General features: G+C 43.0%; 2 protein-coding genes across 63 annotated transcripts in view; one reads left to right on the forward strand and one right to left on the reverse strand.

Moving 5' to 3' along the window:
* FOXP1 (forkhead box P1) overlaps positions 1–17,584 on the forward strand; it is a 721,956-nt gene that overhangs the window by 684,790 nt on the left and 19,582 nt on the right. For 37 of the 50 annotated variants that reach the window (XR_015151275.1, XR_015151276.1, XM_086366737.1 and 34 more), the window contains 4 exons: positions 5,241–5,324; positions 15,880–16,081; positions 16,186–16,265; positions 16,865–16,966. Coding sequence is in view for 48 of the 50 variants with exons in the window: in XM_086366737.1 (XP_086222863.1) it covers positions 5,241–5,324; positions 15,880–16,081; positions 16,186–16,265; positions 16,865–16,966 (468 nt within the window). In the remaining 2 variants the exon portion in view is untranslated. The remainder of the gene's footprint in view (positions 1–5,240; positions 5,325–15,879; positions 16,082–16,185; positions 16,266–16,864; positions 16,967–17,584) is intronic. The other 13 variants (XM_086366744.1, XM_086366767.1, XM_086366772.1 and 10 more) reach the window with 1 other exon arrangement.
* Positions 1–17,584, reverse strand: part of LOC147348250 (uncharacterized) — an 888,338-nt gene continuing 870,754 nt past the window's right edge. For all 13 annotated transcript variants that reach the window (XR_015151291.1, XR_015151289.1, XR_015151290.1 and 10 more), the window contains one exon: positions 1–17,584. This exon is cut by the window's right edge and continues 13,315 nt beyond it. The gene's annotated coding sequence lies outside the window, so the exon portion shown is untranslated.

Below are 17,584 nucleotides of genomic sequence, written 5' to 3' on the forward strand. Positions count from 1 at the left end.
GACATTTTGAAGTAGTAGGTTTTAACTTCGCTCCACCCCGCCAGGTTCTCTGCATACACCCAGGCCTTGCAGATCAAGGGTTTGGAAACACGGCCAGTGGGGCCGCGCTCTCCTCTGCCTCAAGGAGCTTTCTCCCCGAGAAGTTCGTGGTAGGCGGAGCCTGGGCTGGAGCTCGGTGATGCTGGGCCCACGTGGAAGGTGTCCAAATCCATCCACCCCAGGAACTGTGCGCTCCAAGAAAATGTCAGCAGGGAAGGGAGTGCGCAGGCTGCAACAGCGGAGGGAGACAATCAGCCTCACACAGACGCGCCACCGTGGGGACTCGTGTGATCCCTCCGCCGTCAGCAGGGCTGTTTGTGATCACACCAACTTCCGGGACGTTGGCCCGTGTGTTACCTGTCTCTGATGCCCTTTGGGCCTTTCTAACCCCCTTTGAAGCGGTACTCAGGACAGCGCCTCACAACTGGGACTCCCCAGCATCCTGACTCTCTGAACAAGCTCGAAGGGTGGTGGGAACAGAGAGATGCTAACAGCATCAGAGCTTCGTGGCACCACTGCTCTGACAGGGGCCGAGGAAAAGGAGGGAGGGTCTCTGCGTGTCTCCCTTCCTCGTCTCCCCTTGGAAAACCAAGACGATTCTTTTTCATAATTTAAAATCCTGCTTTACTCGGGGAGCATTAGAATTCCTAGACTATGACAGAGTATCCGAGTGCGTCTGCTTGAAATGTCAAGAGAGTCTTTAATAATAACACGTGAGGAATGTTAAGATGGTGACAGAATACAATAAAAGTTGGGAAATTCTTCAATTGGGGTGAAATGAGCCGTAGGTTGCCTACCCGCTGAGAGCCCGAGTTGGCCTTCAAGGCCAAGTTGTGAAGGTCTGTGAATGACCACCGCTGGATAGAGTGGCTGGAAGATAGCTATTTGGTAAATACTCAGTTTGGTAGAAAAATTTAATTTCTCCTCCTTCCCGTTGCTGCCCTCCCCCCCCCCCTTTTTTTTTAACTTATTTTCCTCTTTTTGATAATATGCTCTTAAGAGACCAGGTAGCAAGATCCATTCTGCCTCCATCAGTTTTGTTGGGACTGTCAGTGTGTACCAGTGGCTAAGGGTATGGAGCACGCTCCTGCTAAGGCACACTCAGTTCATAGAAGAGAGTGGTGTTTCCCCAACGCACCTCATTAAACGTGGCCCCTTGGTGTCTTTATTAGAAGCGTTTACTCCTGCATCCCTCCCCTGGAGAACTGGACAAGATTAGGTCAGATCCCAGTCCCTGAAACTGGGGACCTCAGTCGACTAATCGAGGCTTGCTTCTTTGTAACCTGTGTGTGGCTAACATTGTGCACCCTTGTGTGCGCACGCATACACACACCCCAGGTTCTGCCTGCGTAGGTCAGGGTAGGAGACGGGAGGGAGGCAAAGATCTGGGTTCTCAGTTGGTGTGCCAGGTGATGCCAGGGACCACCCATTTGGGAACGTCAGACCAAGCATCATGTCACCTGGGTTCTAGTCTTACTGTTGTTCCTTCCTAGCTCCACGGCCTCAGGTTAAGTTCTCCCCATGAACCTCAGTTTCCCCCCAACTCTGAAACACGGCATGAGAACCAGAGGCCTTGGAGTAGCCTCAACAGCCTGTGAAACAGAATGAGTGGCCTGGCCCCTTCCTCGCTCCATCCTCTGTAATTCTAGTGTTTTTTCTGTCTCCCAAATCCTTCACTTTTTTTGGAAGAATTCTTTTCTCATGAGTGAGAACCGCCAAATTGGTCTTAAAATGATTAGTCCTCCTGAGAGTGTAGAATATGATTGTGTTCAATGAACTTCAGCCCACGTTGCCTTTTCTCTGCTAAAAGAATGAGTGTAATCTTCTTAGCTTTTACCTTTGAAGATGGTGCATGGGGCCCCCTGGCCTTCAGCAGTTATGGAGTGATACCCCTGTTATACTCTTGGCCAGCGTTGGCGATCTGAAGGCTGACTTGAGGCCATGGGGAATAGAAGAGGGGGTGACCCGTATTAGTCAAGGGGAGAAAAAACATTTCTTTAGGACAAGGGACAGATAAAAGTGAGAACCAAGGGAATAAATCCATGAGAAATGAGCGTCATCTTTCCTAGCTTCCTGTTCCCTTCTTTAAAATGTCAAAATTCTCTTCCCAGTTCGCCCAGCTGCAAACTCCATCGAACCTCTGTTATGTTGATCCAATTTCCAAACGTCTACTTAGTCAGTAGAAGTCTAGATAGACTAGACTGATTTAACTTTACTTTAAAAAAAAAAAATTTTTTTTTTTTGAGCATTCATGAAGTGCTAGGCTCTGTGCTAAGCTTGTTATGTGCAAGAATTTATTTAATCCTCAAAACAACCCTTCAAAGTTCAGAGATTATTATTCCATATTTAGAAGGAGAAGTGAAAAGCTTGAAAAGGTTACATAATGTGCTCAGCGTCTCAGAGCCAGGATTCGAATCCTTCGAAGTCTGTTAGCCCACGTCCTTTTTAACCCATTTTTGACTCTGTAGTTATTCTGCAGGATTGGTGCACCAGGTTACTAATTTAAACAGACATTGCACATGCAGCTCTCCTTACTGTTGGCCTGTTGTCATTCCTTTTAAGCTAAATACTCCTCCTGTACCCACCAGGAAAGCTCCGAGAGAGTAATTCTTTTTTCATACTACAACATAAAAGGTTGTATAAGTCTGTCAGCCAGATTTTTAGGTGACCTTTGGACTGAATTTTCCATCCTTTTCTTTGCCTGTCATGGGAGTCAGTTGATAAGGGAATGCTAGACTATATTTGCTAATATTAAATGTTTGTATTCCCATATTTTAACAAAGAAGGGATGCTGTGAAAATTGATGAGGGTGTTGAGCTCATGGAATGATGGCATAAGCAAGCTGTTTGAAGGACCAGTGAGTATTGTAAATGCAAGACAGCTACTGTAGAGAGAGGAGCTGATTTCACTAGGTGTAATTTGTAGCCATTTTTGCATAAAAATAAAAAGTGAATTTGGTGAGATTTTTTTCTTTCAGTTGTCAAAAGTTTGTATTAGAACTGTTATCAATGATAAAAATCCAAAGCCCTTCCCAAGACTATATATGACATGCTAGTTTGCGCTAACAAACACAAACACAAATGTGTTTTGCCTCTTTCTGTAACCTTGCCTGTCTTCTATAGGGAAGCAGAGTTAGGGTAGTAGACTTGAGGTTGAGGCAAAATAAGGAACCTGGGTAATTCTCAAAATGAAAGATAAATCTAAGTGATATTCTTATGAAGAAAAAAGATTCCCTCCAGCAGCAAAGCACCAGGGTTGTGGAGGTGTCTGGGTGCACAGATTCTCCGTGTATGTTTGCCATGTGGTGGTACCACTTTTGACCAATAAAAGGTCAGCCTGGTAGACATTTGGACGGAACATAGAGGTAATGGTTTCTTTTGATGCTGGGAATTTGGACTTCCTTCTACTTGGTCTTTGTAATTGTTCCATCAACAATGTTTACCCCTAAATTAAGTCACGATTAATATTCATCAGACTCTTCAGTAAATATTGCCTCCCACCCTTAAATTTGTAGCATTTAGCACCACAGACGACTACTTGTTTTTAAAAAGAATAACAGAGATGCCTCCATTCCTCTGTCCCACGATAATTTTAAAACAAACCATTTTTCTTAATCTAAAAGTGTTTTAGTTGTAACATTGAAGAACTTAGAACACTTACATAAAAAACAAATAACTGTAGAAAAATGCCATTGCTAACATTTTAATTGTTCTAACCGAGCCACTTTGGAAAACTGAATTCCTTTAGCATTATGTGTTCTGAGCATCTTTTAGTTTGGCTGTTCAATAACTGACTGAGGAACATAAAGTGGCTCCTAATATGGTATCATTTTCATTTCCTGTTTGTTGAAAGATAAATGCTAACACTGTAAGGCTTCCCCACCCCTACCCCCACTTCTTAATTTATTCCTCCCCGAACCACACCACAAGGGAATGAAAAGGAAAAAAAAAAAAAATCAAATGTGATATGGCTTGAGACTGAGTCATCGAGTTAGGATAAGTTGAAAGCTTTTTCCTTCTTGTTTTTCTACTTTTTCCCTTTTCTCTGCCTTCCCCCAATTCTTGAAACATCCTCCTCCCTTAAAATGCACTTTGATTTTAAAAAGTGAGTCTTACTTGATTTGAGGGTGGGGGGAAATAATTTTAGACTTACAAAAAATTGATATTTTAAAGATTTAATGTTAATTATGTGACATGGAAGGACAGAGTCCCTTCCCAATTCTAAGGCACTATTTTGGACAAATCGTCTGTACACGTCCTGAACTGAGATTTTTTTCCATCCATTCCTCCCCTCCTTCTTCCTCCCCTCCTCCCTCCCTCTCCCGTCTCATATTAATCTCTTCTGTGGAATTTCCCCCAAATTCCGCAGCTTTTCTCTTAACTAAACCGGTATCTTTGGGGGGATACATTTCCTATCTCTTCTACAGTCATCATTATGTCCCCTATGCTCAAGTGTCTTGAACTGTTGAAGACACCCTTGTGTAGGAGACAGTCCAGGGCCAGCATAAGAAAGCAGCCTGTTAACAAATAGCATCTGAGTCCCTACTATGTACATGCAGTTAGGAACTCATGTACCTTCAGAAGAGAATGTTTTCTAGAAGGAGGAGACTTGAATTTTTGTCACAATGTGACTGGCACATAGTAGGTACTCAGATACTGAGTCCGTGAATGAGTAAACACTCTGTACATTTATTTGGAAAAGGGGACTTGTCCCCCCTTGTAGCTATCTGCCTGCCCTGTTAAAATTGCTTGCCTGGACTGTCTGCCTCTCTGTCTACTTGTAAAGAAAGATGGAGTTAATTTTGCATAAGTGTATCTGTGTGTCTAGGAGTTTCTCCACAACCACAACAGATGAATTTACGAGTTTTCAGTTCCCTAGCTCATTTTCCTTTGGCTTCCTCATGAATCAGGTTGGTTAATAGGCGTGATTCACGGTTTTGTCTTGTAGCTGTCTGTGTTACATGGGACTCCTTGGTGCCAGTAGGTCTAGGACTTCCCAGTTAAAGGCTCATGCATCTTGTGTTGAGAAATCACACACCGACACCTCCAGTACCTCGGAGTTTGGCAGTGGTCGTATAAATTTCAAACCGATTAAGCAGTGATGCAGGGGGTATGCCAGGGGGTATGTATCATTTTGGGGTATTTAAAGAGTAATTGCATCTGTATTCAAAGAAATAACAGAGCATTTTTTCTCCCTACCAGCTTGCAAAAGACAAAGAGCGCCTGCAAGCCATGATGACCCACCTGCACGTGAAGTCTACAGAACCCAAAACTGCCCCTCAGCCCGTAAGTACTGCGTGACATCCAGGGGGTACCTGACACTATTTCTTCTCTGCTTCCCTTCCGCAAGGAAGGAGGATCCCTAGTCTGGCAGCTTTGAATATTGAAAGACTTAAGTTCCATCTGGTTCTGGTTACCTTTCATGAACAGCGCAGTGTGCTGGGCATTTAGGGAGATAATACGGGATGATTCAGGCACAGTCCTCAGCCACGAGACCCCACAATCAGCTCTTCTTTGGGACAGATGAGTGATGCTACCCCAATATACTAAAACATTCTATGACAGCTCTTTGGAAGGAAAAAAGAAAAACAGAACAAAAAGCAATCTTTCTGATTTCTCATTGGTGGAAACACAGAGAGAGGACTGGCAGACCAGGAAGGCAGAAGAAAAAAATGTATGTTGGCATGGTCTAGCCAAGAGACAGTGGGTATGAGAAAAGGGCTGAGGGGTGGTCCAGTCCAGTCTGAGAGGAAAGGAGGAGGAAATGTTAAAAGAGTTAGAGGCTGTAAGTACCGGAGAACATCTAATGGTTACTAGAGATGGAAGTGAAAATGACTTCTTCAAAGTGAGATCAAACGTGAAATTACATCTCACTTCCAGGAATCTCTTACTACTTGCCTTATTTCCTTTTCTTTGACCTTGAAAAGTGTCATTCAAGCACAGACAGTATCCAAGTGGAAGGATGCTGTTGGACCCCAGATCCTGTCTTGGGCCTCACTCCCTGTTGTACCTTGATGGTTTTCAGTTATGTTTCTCATATACTTATACAGTTCTCAATATCTAGTTGCTTCAACTAATTTTTCACAATGGAGAGAGTGCTTTGCTTCTTGATTTTTAAGATTTGTAAAATTTAAGGGTACACTGCTTTTATTTGATTTTGCTTGGAGTCACTGTGTGAAAATTAATTGAGCGTTGACAATCTATAGTTAGTACCAGCAATTTTAATCAATATGCAATGATGCAGTGTAATGGCAAAGTATTGGTTTATCTGTTTTGACTGGTTTTTTTCTATAGATAAAGCAAACATACACCATATATGTATGATTTATGGTGATAGAAATAAAACAGAGTCAGACTATTAACCCAGCAAATATGGTAGCCTGCCAAGATGCAGTTGGCAGACAAAATTAATGTCTGAAACAGAACACATTACTGAGATATAGGACATAAAATAATTAAACACTTTGCACATCCATTTTTACTAGGAAAGAGCCCTTGGTTTCCATGTATTTTGCAGTAAATGGCTGTAGGACCAAACGTGTAGGCCACCCGAAAGAAAGAGTAAGGCCTTTTAGTACTGTGGAGTCATTAGTCAACCCTGCTCTAGGTGCTATTCCTATCAACCCCTTCTTTTAATGAAGCTCCTAGAATAATGTGAACCCCGCTAAAACAAATTGGTAAGATCCTTGCATGATCCCACTGAGTTCTTCAGTGGTTTGAGCTGGTGGCAAGGGGAGCTGATCATCTTGGAACTCTCTGGACATCCTTCAGATGGTTTCCATTCATTAGGGAAATGGTTTTCTCCAGGATAAAGGGTTTGTGTCTCTAAACCCAGCGACAAGGGAGAGAATGAGATGACTTACTCCATGAATTAAAAACAGTAATATGAGGTTAGATATTAAATATGAGGATTAGAATAATGTGTGGACTCAGCACTCTAGGAATGGACTCGTTTAGGATCATGAGGCTTCTTGGTGAGAGGAGGGGGGATGAAAGCAGAAAAGGAATCGAGACGCCCTACGGGGCACTCCACGAGCCGTCATGGGGCTGGGTGCAGGCCTGGAGCGCCATATACATAAGCTTCCAGAGGCCACAGAAGGGACCCTTGGGATTCTCCATGAGGACCCATGTTAAGCAGCCAGTGAACAGGGAAGAGCTGTCCTGGCGGAAACATACAGGGCAGGAAGGTTTGTCTTCATTAGTATTTAAAAAAGTGTTTTACATGCTAGAAAATTATAACTTGGAAGGGGACCTCCTACTAAATTTATTTTTAACTGCTCTATTGAAAATTCTTTACGACTAGTCAACATTATCTCTTAGTAGCTCAGCACAGTATTTCTTTATTAAAAGAAATAGGCACGAATATTTTTGACTGAAAAATTAATAGCTTTTGAATTCATACACAGCAGGTTTTCTTTTGCAAAGAAGTCCAATATCGCTGCACAGCACTTCTATAACCATTTATTTGGAGTCCAAGTCAAACCTTTGACAGCTAGAGCAGTGCTACAAGCCAATATAAAGAACTCCAAGATGTAAACCAACAATAGGCCGCCTGTGTGAGGTTTGCCATTGTCAAATACATAGATTGTTTGGATTAGTTTATGTAAATGTACTGTTGTATTACCCTTTGGAAGAAAAAAAAAGATCACATTTGTGTGTGAAAAGTGGTTCCTTTCACAGGCAGCATTATAAATCCCTTATCCTTTAACTTACATGTAAGAAGTAAAAATTGGTGCCTGACAAGCAGATATTGTGTGACACTCTGTTGCCAGAGAGAACCTGCCTTCTTTTCATTTATTTGAAAATAGAAAATTTTATTATAGATACCATCTTATAAATCAGGAATTATTAAAATATGTATAGGTGAGGCATTGGGAAATTAATTATAAAAGGTAGACATGTAGTGTTTTGCACACATTTTTACTTCCTTGCTGTAAAAAGGGGAGGGGGCACAGGCATAGAGCAAACCCTCAATTCTTTCAACTTTAGGGATATAGAGTTATCTGATCAGTTCTAAGGTGTAAAAGACACCCCTTTGCCTGTAATTAATTTATTCCTCCCAAAATAATAGAATGCACAGTGTATGTTCAGACGCACATCCTCCTAGACTCTGATTTGAAAGAAGCAGTTCCTGGGATTCAGATCTAACCCTTGCTGGGGACGCTCATGTTAGAGTCTTGCCAGGAAGTTTGTGAAGTTTTTTTCTTTTTTCCATTTCTGTTTAAAAGGAACTTGGTGTTTATTTTAAAATCCTTAGTCACTAAGTGATAGAATGCTTTGCTGTAAACGTTGCTTTTCACTAAATGCCATTTGGGTGGTAAGTGTCGTTTGCTGTGTCCAGTCATCCAGCCAGTTCCCATTTCACTGCATCACAGAAACTGCCAAAACCTTCTTGGATTGTTCTGACATCAGCCCCTAGACGTGTTTGCTGGATCCTGTTGTGGAACTCATGTTCCCATTTGGCTTGTCAGAGGATATTCTCATCTGGGGAGAGTCCCAAGTTTTCAGACGTGGGTCTGACCTCGACCCCTCACCCTGGGAAGCATCTAGGTGAGCTGAACAGGGGTTCACGGGCGTCCTGTTCCACAGGTGCCTCCTGTAGCGTCTCTCCCTGCTTGCTTGAAAGTCTTCTAAAAGGAGAAAAACCTCTCCTTTTGTAATCATACCCAGGACTCAAATTGCAGTGCGCGGTGTTTTTGTAAAGAGAATTTCTGAATTTAAAATCAAAGTAATTGCATCAGTGAATATTTGTGGAACGTGCGACTGGGAAACACAGGGTAGGAGAATAGGACGGACCGTGCCGCCCTCGAGTGTGTCTTGTGGGAGAGCTGCGCTCCACGTGACTGTGTGACCACCGTCCCTGGCAGTGGGAGAGAGGAAGACTCGTGGCACCAGTGCCATCTGAGATGCAACGTAAAAGAGGAATGGGAAGGAGAAGGAAATCCGCGTTCATGCTTCCTGCCGAGGGTTAAGATAGGTGCAGGTGTTTGAGAAAGGGAACTGGGAGAGGAAAGTCTGTGATGAAGATCAGAGTGGAGGAAGGCAAAGAGTAGCCGATGTCAGCCAAAAGAAGCTTTTGATTTGTAATGTTATTTGTAAGCTTTTAATGTTACTAAGGCTGGGCCACGTTTACCAGAGCAGCTGCAGATTCTAGCACGGGAGTTACACAGTGGTTAAAGCTGGACCTGTCACGTGGTCAGAATGGCCACGAGTGTTGTAGGCTGCGTTTCCAAAGATTCATCTCTTTTCCAAGTTCAGAGGAGCACAAGTGAAAAATCAAGGCATCGTAAACTGTCCTAATGAGAGTGATATTCTTTTGTTCCCAACGCAGTACCAGTAATGTTCTCGAGGTAAACAGCACCATGGGTTGCTTGAGGGCGAATTCTCCATGGAGAATTTCCTGAGATGTTTCTTTGGAGGGAGGCCACACTCAGAGGATAAAACAATAACCACCACTACCCCTGAGAAGCATGTCTGTATTAATACTTGATTAAGTTGTTAAGGAGTTTTGAAAAAGATTTTTTCACTATCGTAATGTCGGGAAGATACTGTAAATCATATTTTATAATCTTGAGAACATGAGAGGTAGGTTTAGCTTTAGGGTATTCCTACCCTCCAGAGAACAGCTCCCAACCCTGGTGAAACCACATTCCTTCAGGTTTGGTGGGCAAGTAACTACAGTGTAGGTAGAATCTCCTTTCTGAAAATGTTATAAAACACAGGAACTTGGCTATTTGAAGCGAAAGGCAGTATTAGATTTTCCTTTGTACACAGTCTCTTTTCCTCCAACCATAGCAATTAGGATTGTTTGGAAGTAGTTCTTAGCTACTATAAAAACTGTGTGTGTCCCCCACCAGCCCCCCAAAAGTGGAGGGGGGGTCCTTTAACTCTTAATGAAATGGATGATCCTGTGGGCTATTGGCTGCAGCCTGGCTGTTGAGTTGGAGAAGTAATTTGAGGCTGTCATAAAAAGAGATTTGCAAAAACAAGCAATGTTTACATATGGTTTCTCGTGAAGCCCCCGTGCTGAGGTTCGGTGTCAGTGGCGATCGCCTTCTCAGTCACTGTCCTAGACGGGCCCAAATCTCAGGCGGTGGTGGGACTAGGCGGATGGAGTTGTGCTCAAGGTCACCCCCTGCCCAGCAACACCCACCTACCCCGCCCCGCGGTCTGGGAACATCCCTCTGGTTCCTCCATCTTCAGAAAGGCCATCTCTGACCGCAAGGGATTCGTGTCTAGAATTCACCTGCTCAGGTCAGTCAAACCAGCAACAAAAAAACGAGTGGGCACAAGAGTCCCTACTGAGCAGCGGGTCCCTCAGAGTCTGGGTTTCAGGTTTGCCTTTTGTTCTCAGAATCTGTTCTGAAACAAGGCAGGAACACAAACAAAAACACACAGGAATTCTGATGGGAATCCTTACGACAAGTCTGTTTCTGTCCTGGGTTTACTTCAGCAGTGCGTTGATTTTTTAAAAAATGGGAGTGACTCACCGTCTTCTAAAGACAGAGCAGAGGTTACTGTTTAAAAACGAAAAGATAAATCTTTCTTTCACAGAGGGGCTCAGCAGAATATTGAGTATTGGGCAGCTGATGCGGTTCCAGTTGTTTGGATGGGTAAGATTTCTAGGAGAGTCCCCCTGGAACTGTCCTGGGAGAAAAACCGAGAGTTGAGAGTGGACAGAAATTAAAAAATAAAATAAGAAACCCTATGGCAATCTGAAGTGACATAAGAATTCAGCTTTTGGCTGGCGTTTCAGAGATTATCTTTGCCGAAATCATCACATGATGGAAACTCGCCATGTAGAAAATATCAGAGTTACTAACTTTTCTAAACATAGCAACTTCTTTTTAAATAGAAAATGAACACAATCTGAAAAATAGGAAAAGAAACCCTCCCAGTCCCATCCCTTCCTGCTCTAGGCCCCAAGAAAAAATTCTGTCTTCCAACCTGAGCTACAGTCGGAATGAAGCACTTGTGCGTTCATTTTTAATTGATGAATGTTTTAAGCTTTAGTAGTTTACAATTCAGATGAATCTTTCAAGACTACAGCACATCCCTCACTGTTCTCAGTTTGCTCTTCTAAGTCTGTAATTAATTTGGGGGGGGGTTTGGTGGAGGGGTCCCCTTTTTTTCAGAGAGACCTTAATTAAAAGAGCAGGTTTGGTTTGAACACAGAACCTGTCTTGAAACGTTCCCCCAGCTCCATCTTCTCACCCCCTAGTGACCTTCCTCCCCAGAGATGGTTTCTCCTCGAGACCAGCATGTGATCATGCAGCCGGAGTTTAAAAGTTAAGAAACTTCGATCACACTTGACAAGGTTGACATTTCATTAACTTGTTGGTTCAGCCTTCAAATGATTTCACGAGGCGAAGCCCCCTCTATTTGGAGTTTACAGCTTTTTGTTCTTCCTTCCCTCACAGGCTACAGTCGTGTTTAATTTGGAATCAGGGCTCCTTTGGCAAATTAGCAATTAGAACAATTTTGTGGGAATATGTATATGTGTCATTAGTTTCCCTGCAAATTAATAGCAAGGGCAGAGGTCAGGCAGAAATTTTCCACTTGACTGCAGTTCCTCTATGGAGACTTGGCACTTGGTTCTGGAACAGCCACAGCTGCTCTCAGCCACCCTCTTCCTCTCCGAACTGTCTTTTAATTAGTTTACCTCATAGCCATCATTACAAATATTACTGCCTCCCCTCCTCGAAATAAAATCACTGTTTCTACAAAATATTCCCGTGACATCTTGCACTAGTGTGCATTGATGGTGGGTCAGTCGATTGCAGCATTTAATCATTAGATCACCTCCATCCACGTCTCCTAATGAGGGTCCTTACAATATATTTTTATCTGGTAATTAGCCGAGATTGGCTGCTTCCTCTGTGGCTTATTAGAGACAGCCCAGCGGTGGGTGTGAATCACGGTGTCATTTGTCAAGCCTGGTAAAAATCCCCTCTCTGCTCTCTCCTGGCTTGGTGTTGATTTCCCCTGGTTACCTGTGTTTCACAGTCTCCAGAAAATTCAGCTGCCTCTCTGTTGTCAGGGATTGTGCTAACCGGGAGGGATTTTCTGTTTTACTGTTGCTTTTGGGGTAGAAACGGTCCAAGTCTTAAGACCTTTGCCAGAGCTGCAAGAATGACATTCTTTTCACGTTTTATGACTTCGTACCCATATTGTGGGGCTTGTCTGTTCTTGTAGGTGAGCTCCCAAAAGATGGGCCTGCACTTGCTGAATGTTTCTGTGAGTTTGGGCTTTTGGCAGTGAGCTAGAACCCAGTGGACTTGATGATCTTCCTCACAGAACTGGAAAGGACCATGCATATTTCTTGAGGACATTGTATTTATATTATCATTTTCATTACCTTTTAAAGAGCACTGTGGTGTTTAGGGAAATGTTCTTCAGCCAAGAAGCCAGAAAGCAGAGTGGGTTCTCGGAATTGTTTTATGATTGTGATGCCTGTTTTCCCTTCATCAGTGTCTGCGTTTGATGGTAAGCCCTCCAAGGGCAGCAGTCGCCTGCTCTCTTCCTGTTTTGGTCATTGCAGTTTCCATTGCCGTCGTCTGCTCAGAAATATTTATTGAATGCCATTCATAAGCAGGATAAAAGCTAATCCCCAGGTCCTTTCCAAAAATGAGCATGTTGAAAAAGGAACCTGATTCGTGTTTATTTTTCCCATTATCTGGGCAGAAGGAGAATATTATACAGAGGGCCTAGAATCACAAGTGTGTATTCGATTTTGAGTCCGGATTGTGAATATGGGCAAGTTATTTAATCTCTGATGAGACCCTGTCTGCTTCTCTGTAAAATATTAATGCAGCATCTCAAGTATCCGTGATGGCGTGAGAACTTCAGTGAAGCCAGGCAGTGGCAAGGGGCTTACCACATTGTGTTTGCAGATGGCGCCCATGACTTTCCTGGGCATTCAGGTACTCTTAGGCCTGACAGCATCTGCTTTTTACAAGTTGTGTATTCATGAGCATTAGACCAGCTGCTTGGGCTGTTGGATGTTTAGATATACTGTTTCTCTGCTTGGTCAGTGAGTGGGGCCCAAGGTGAAGAGGTGGTTGCCCCTGCCTTCCCCCGTGACCCCCAGATGAGTTCCATCCTGTAAGTGCTCTGCAAGACTTTAGCACTTGCTCTGCAAATGTGTGTCCTGAAGTTGCCAGCATTGGTGAAAAAGAGCTCCCAGCATCTGCCCAGCTTACCGGGGGATTCCTAAGGATGGTGCCATCTCCATAGCTTGCTCTTATCAGGTAGCAGGGAGCCTGGGGTAGGAATTGGGTGGAGCTGGGAGGAGTGTGTCTGATGTTGGCTGAGTCAGCATTTCAAGGGAGGAATAAAAAGGAAAACCCAACCCAAAGCCTCACCCAGTATTCAGTTTCCAGCACCATGTTTATCTTTTTCTGTCAGTATTTCCTCAACAGTATTTGACATTTCTCACTACTAGGACATGAGAAAGGTTGAGTCTTCCTAACAAATTGGACCTCTGTTTTTATCTGTTTTTTGATTAGATCTCAGAGGAATCTAATTTTTAATAGTTTCTACAAATAATGCTTTGGATTTAGGACTCTTGCAGTGGTGAAACAGACTTAATTTGTTAAGTGATTCAAAATTTGGTTTCAGGCAGATTTTCATACTGTTAGTGAACCCAGCTCTAGCTGCTCACCACTCAAAAGCCGGTAAATTGGCCAAGTGGGTGGAAAGGAAAGCTTGCTTTATTTTGGATGTCAGCAACGGGGAGTGGGGGGAGGCGCCTGTCCAAAGGCCAACTCCCTCCGCTGATAATCAGGGGGCAAGAGTTTTTATAGACAGACAGAGGGGGCTACATGCAGAAACAGCGCAGTCAGCTCTGACAGTCATCTTGAAGTTGGTCATCGGTGGTCTGCCCAGCATCATCTTGATTGTTTTCAGTAGTTAATCTTCATTTCCAGGGTCGGTCAGTTCCCATTTCCTTGAGGCCATTTCCTGGGACTGTGGCAGCTTCTGTCATGGCTACATTCTGGCCATCATGTAGTTAACTTCTCTTGCCTGGTGGGGATTTCAGTATCTGCAAAACAGCTTGCAGGACATGGCTCAGAATATTATCCATAGCCCCTGAGGAGGGACTAAAGGTCTGTGACTGTGCCTCGTGGCTGCAGTATTACTATCGGGTCTCCTCTGTTTTCCTGTGTTTCTTCTGCGTGTTCTCACTTCTCTGATCAAGCTTATTCCTTGGCTAAGGCTTCTCCACAGGCAGGCAAGGACATGGTGGGTGGGAATGAGGACCACAGGCTCCTGCTCCACTTTGATACCAAGTAATCCTGCTCTGCTAAGCTCTTTTGGATTGGAGGTAGCTGCAGGTTTCTGCCTGGAAAATCCCATGGATGGAGGAGCCTGGTAGGCTGCAGTCCATGGGGTCCCTAAGAGTCAGACACAACTGAGCGACTTCACTTTCTCTTTTCACCTTCATGCATTGGAGAAGGAAATGGCAACCCACTCCAGTGTTCTTGCCTGGAGAATCCCAGGGATGGGGGAGCCTGGTGGGCAGCCGTCTATGGGGTCACGCAGAGTCGGACACGACTGAAGTGACTTAGCAGCAGAAGCAGCAGGTTTCTGAGAGAGCAGTTCTGGGTAAACTGCAAGAACTGTGTCAAAAACAACCAAGTTCTTCAGTGGAGCCAGATACAGTGTTTCAGTAGCAAGCAGATTTTTGAAGGGTGGGGGGAGGATAGGCTTATATTTCCAGTGTTATTAAGAGAAACACTTCAAGGCAAAGGCAAAACAGGTAATAGGAAGGAAGCCCCAAAACAGGACTCGTTGGTCTTCCCCCATGCTACTGCAAATAACTAGTAGGTATTTCTTTACTTGAAGCACTAGATTACTCCATTTTGTTACTACACATTTGAAATTAGAAGGAAAAAAATGAGATTTTATTTTTTATAGTTCCAGATCTCTCCTATGCCATGTTTGTTTTAAATGAACAGATTCCAATCCTGTATTGGATAGAGTTTAACGAAGATGACACATAAAGCTTTCAAAGAGGAGTCTCTGCCAGCTGATGGAGCTAAATGAATGTTTAGTGGATTGGTTCCACTCTTTTTAATAGGTCATGGGCCAGGCCTTTCTGCAGTAGTTCTCAACCCTGAAGTTTCATCATGGAGTTGAGTGAGCCTGTCCCAGTGTGGTGCAGCCACTGGCAACATGTGGCTGTTTAAATAAAATTTTGACTTTTATTGAGAGTAAGTAAAAATAGTGTCTCTGTTGTACTAGCCCAATTCAGAAAGGTTTGTCACAGAGCTCAGGTCAATACCATTGTATCATCATTGTATCATCTCAACTGGTGTTTCCTGAACCATCAGTGTTCTTTGGGGCTACACGGACTCTCTCTCCCTCTTCCAGCTTTACCAGGCATAGTAGGCTATAAAAGAGGGGTGTGAAGTTGTGATTAAAGAAACATCATGACCCAGAATTTCTCACACTCATCAGGCTAGGTAACCCCTTTTGTGTCTGTAAATACTTAGTTAACTGTCTTTGAAAAAAAAAAAAAAACTGTCTCAGCAATAGGAAAGGAGAACATTGCAAGAGATATTTAATAACCTATATGTGGAAAGAATCTGAAAAAGGATATGTGTGTGGATCTGAATCACTTAGCTGTGTACCTGTAAGTCAACTACAATAAAAAGAATCATAGGAAAGGATGCTAGAAATTTTAATAAACAGCTTTTACATGGGAAGTCCCTCCTGTTTCAGCTGGTGATAAACGTCTACGTAGAGGCCTAGCGCTGGCCAGGCCTCCCCGTGTCATTCCCGCTGGGCCTCGGTGCGCTCTCGGTGGCTCTTCTAAGCATTCTCCCTTTCCTCACAGCTGAATCTGGTGTCCAGCGTCACCCTCTCCAAGTCTGCGTCAGAGGCTTCTCCACAGAGCTTACCTCACACTCCTACGACCCCCACCGCCCCCATCACTCCCGCCACCCAAGGCCCCTCCGTCATCACCACCACCAGCATGCACACGGTGGGCCCCATCCGCAGGCGGTACTCAGACAAATACAACGTGCCCATCTCTTCAGGTAGATCCTCTATTTTTGCCTCACATAGAGTTGTAATCAGCAGTGCTTGTCAACCAGCCTGTTTGTAAAAAGTGATAATTAATAGGACAATGATTCTTATTTAGCAGATATTGCGCAGAACCAAGAATTTTATAAGAACGCAGAAGTTAGACCACCATTTACATATGCATCTTTAATTAGGCAGGTAAGTAAACAATGCAGTTTGTGAAATTGCATCAGAAGGTATGTGTGTACAGGGATATATTGATGAAGTAGATTTAAAACCGTTTAGTATGCAAGCATGCTAAAACCTTTTCTATAAGGTTTTTTAAAACTGCAATATATAACATAATTGCTTTTGATTAAGTATTACAATACGATGTGATTATTAGGAAATTCATTTCACACAACAGTGAAAATGAGCCTGTTTAAAGATGGCAAGTCAATTATCACAAGCTACAGTAATCTCTGATCCCTAGAATTAATCTGGGCTCTAAATAATTACTGAGCTTTAATCAGCTAGTGAAATGTTTTGCATTTCTCTTTGATTCAGCTTTATGAATGACTAATAAATTAATATTTCTGTACGGAAACAGAAATAAAAACTCAAAACAATTAGATAATTCCATTTTGAATTTTGCTATTGAACTGGTAAATAGAACCATTCATCTTAGATCATTTCGTGAAACCTTTCTCAGGCTTTAGCTCAGCATCACAATTAGTTTCTATTTTCCAAAAATTGTATAATGACAGTTGTGCTGATTTGGTCATAAATTATCTTTTTCTGTTACTTTCACTTCACAGGCCATTCTCGAATCTCCAGAAAAGCAGCTAACACTAAACGAAATCTATAACTGGTTCACACGAATGTTTGCTTACTTCCGACGTAATGCCGCCACGTGGAAGGTAAGCTTTGTTGCAGGTGTGTTTAGTCTTGGATCTTGCCGTTTACAGGGGAGAGTTTGTTGTTGGTAACGTCTTGTAAGTTACAATAATATTGTTTTGATACATTCAGAGAGTCTTAATTTGTAGGAATATTGGATTGAGAAAATAATTACTGTGGCGTTAAAAATGCTGGGATGGAAGACTCCCTTACTTTGGCATCACATGGACCAAAGTTGTCTGCCTCTCTCTGGTTGGAATGGGAAGGAGGTTGTCTTGTGTACACAAACCTCACGCCTTGAGGTCTTTAGCCACCATCAGTATTTATTTCTGCAGAGACTGCATAGATAACTTTTTTCTTTAGCCATTAGTAATGTGGAAGAATGATGAGGTAAATGTGAGATAAGTGGAGAAGGCTGTACACCCCAAACACTAGCACAGTATATGGAAGTTACTACAGGAGAACCCTATATGTATATGTATGTATATGTATGTATGTATAAAAGTTGTGTGTTTTTTTTTAAGTGAAGAGACTGTCAGATATTCATTTAACTGTGGGGAAGAAAAGTAATTATGAAATAAATGACTTGACTGATACCATTTGCTCTAGACAAGTCATCCATAGCTCCAAGTGGGATGCCC

The sequence above is a fragment of the Bos grunniens genome, chromosome 22 (assembly GCF_055505025.1).
Source record: "Bos grunniens cultivar Pamir isolate PY7600 chromosome 22, Bosgru_T2T1.0, whole genome shotgun sequence".
Taxonomy (NCBI): Eukaryota; Metazoa; Chordata; class Mammalia; order Artiodactyla; family Bovidae; genus Bos; species Bos grunniens.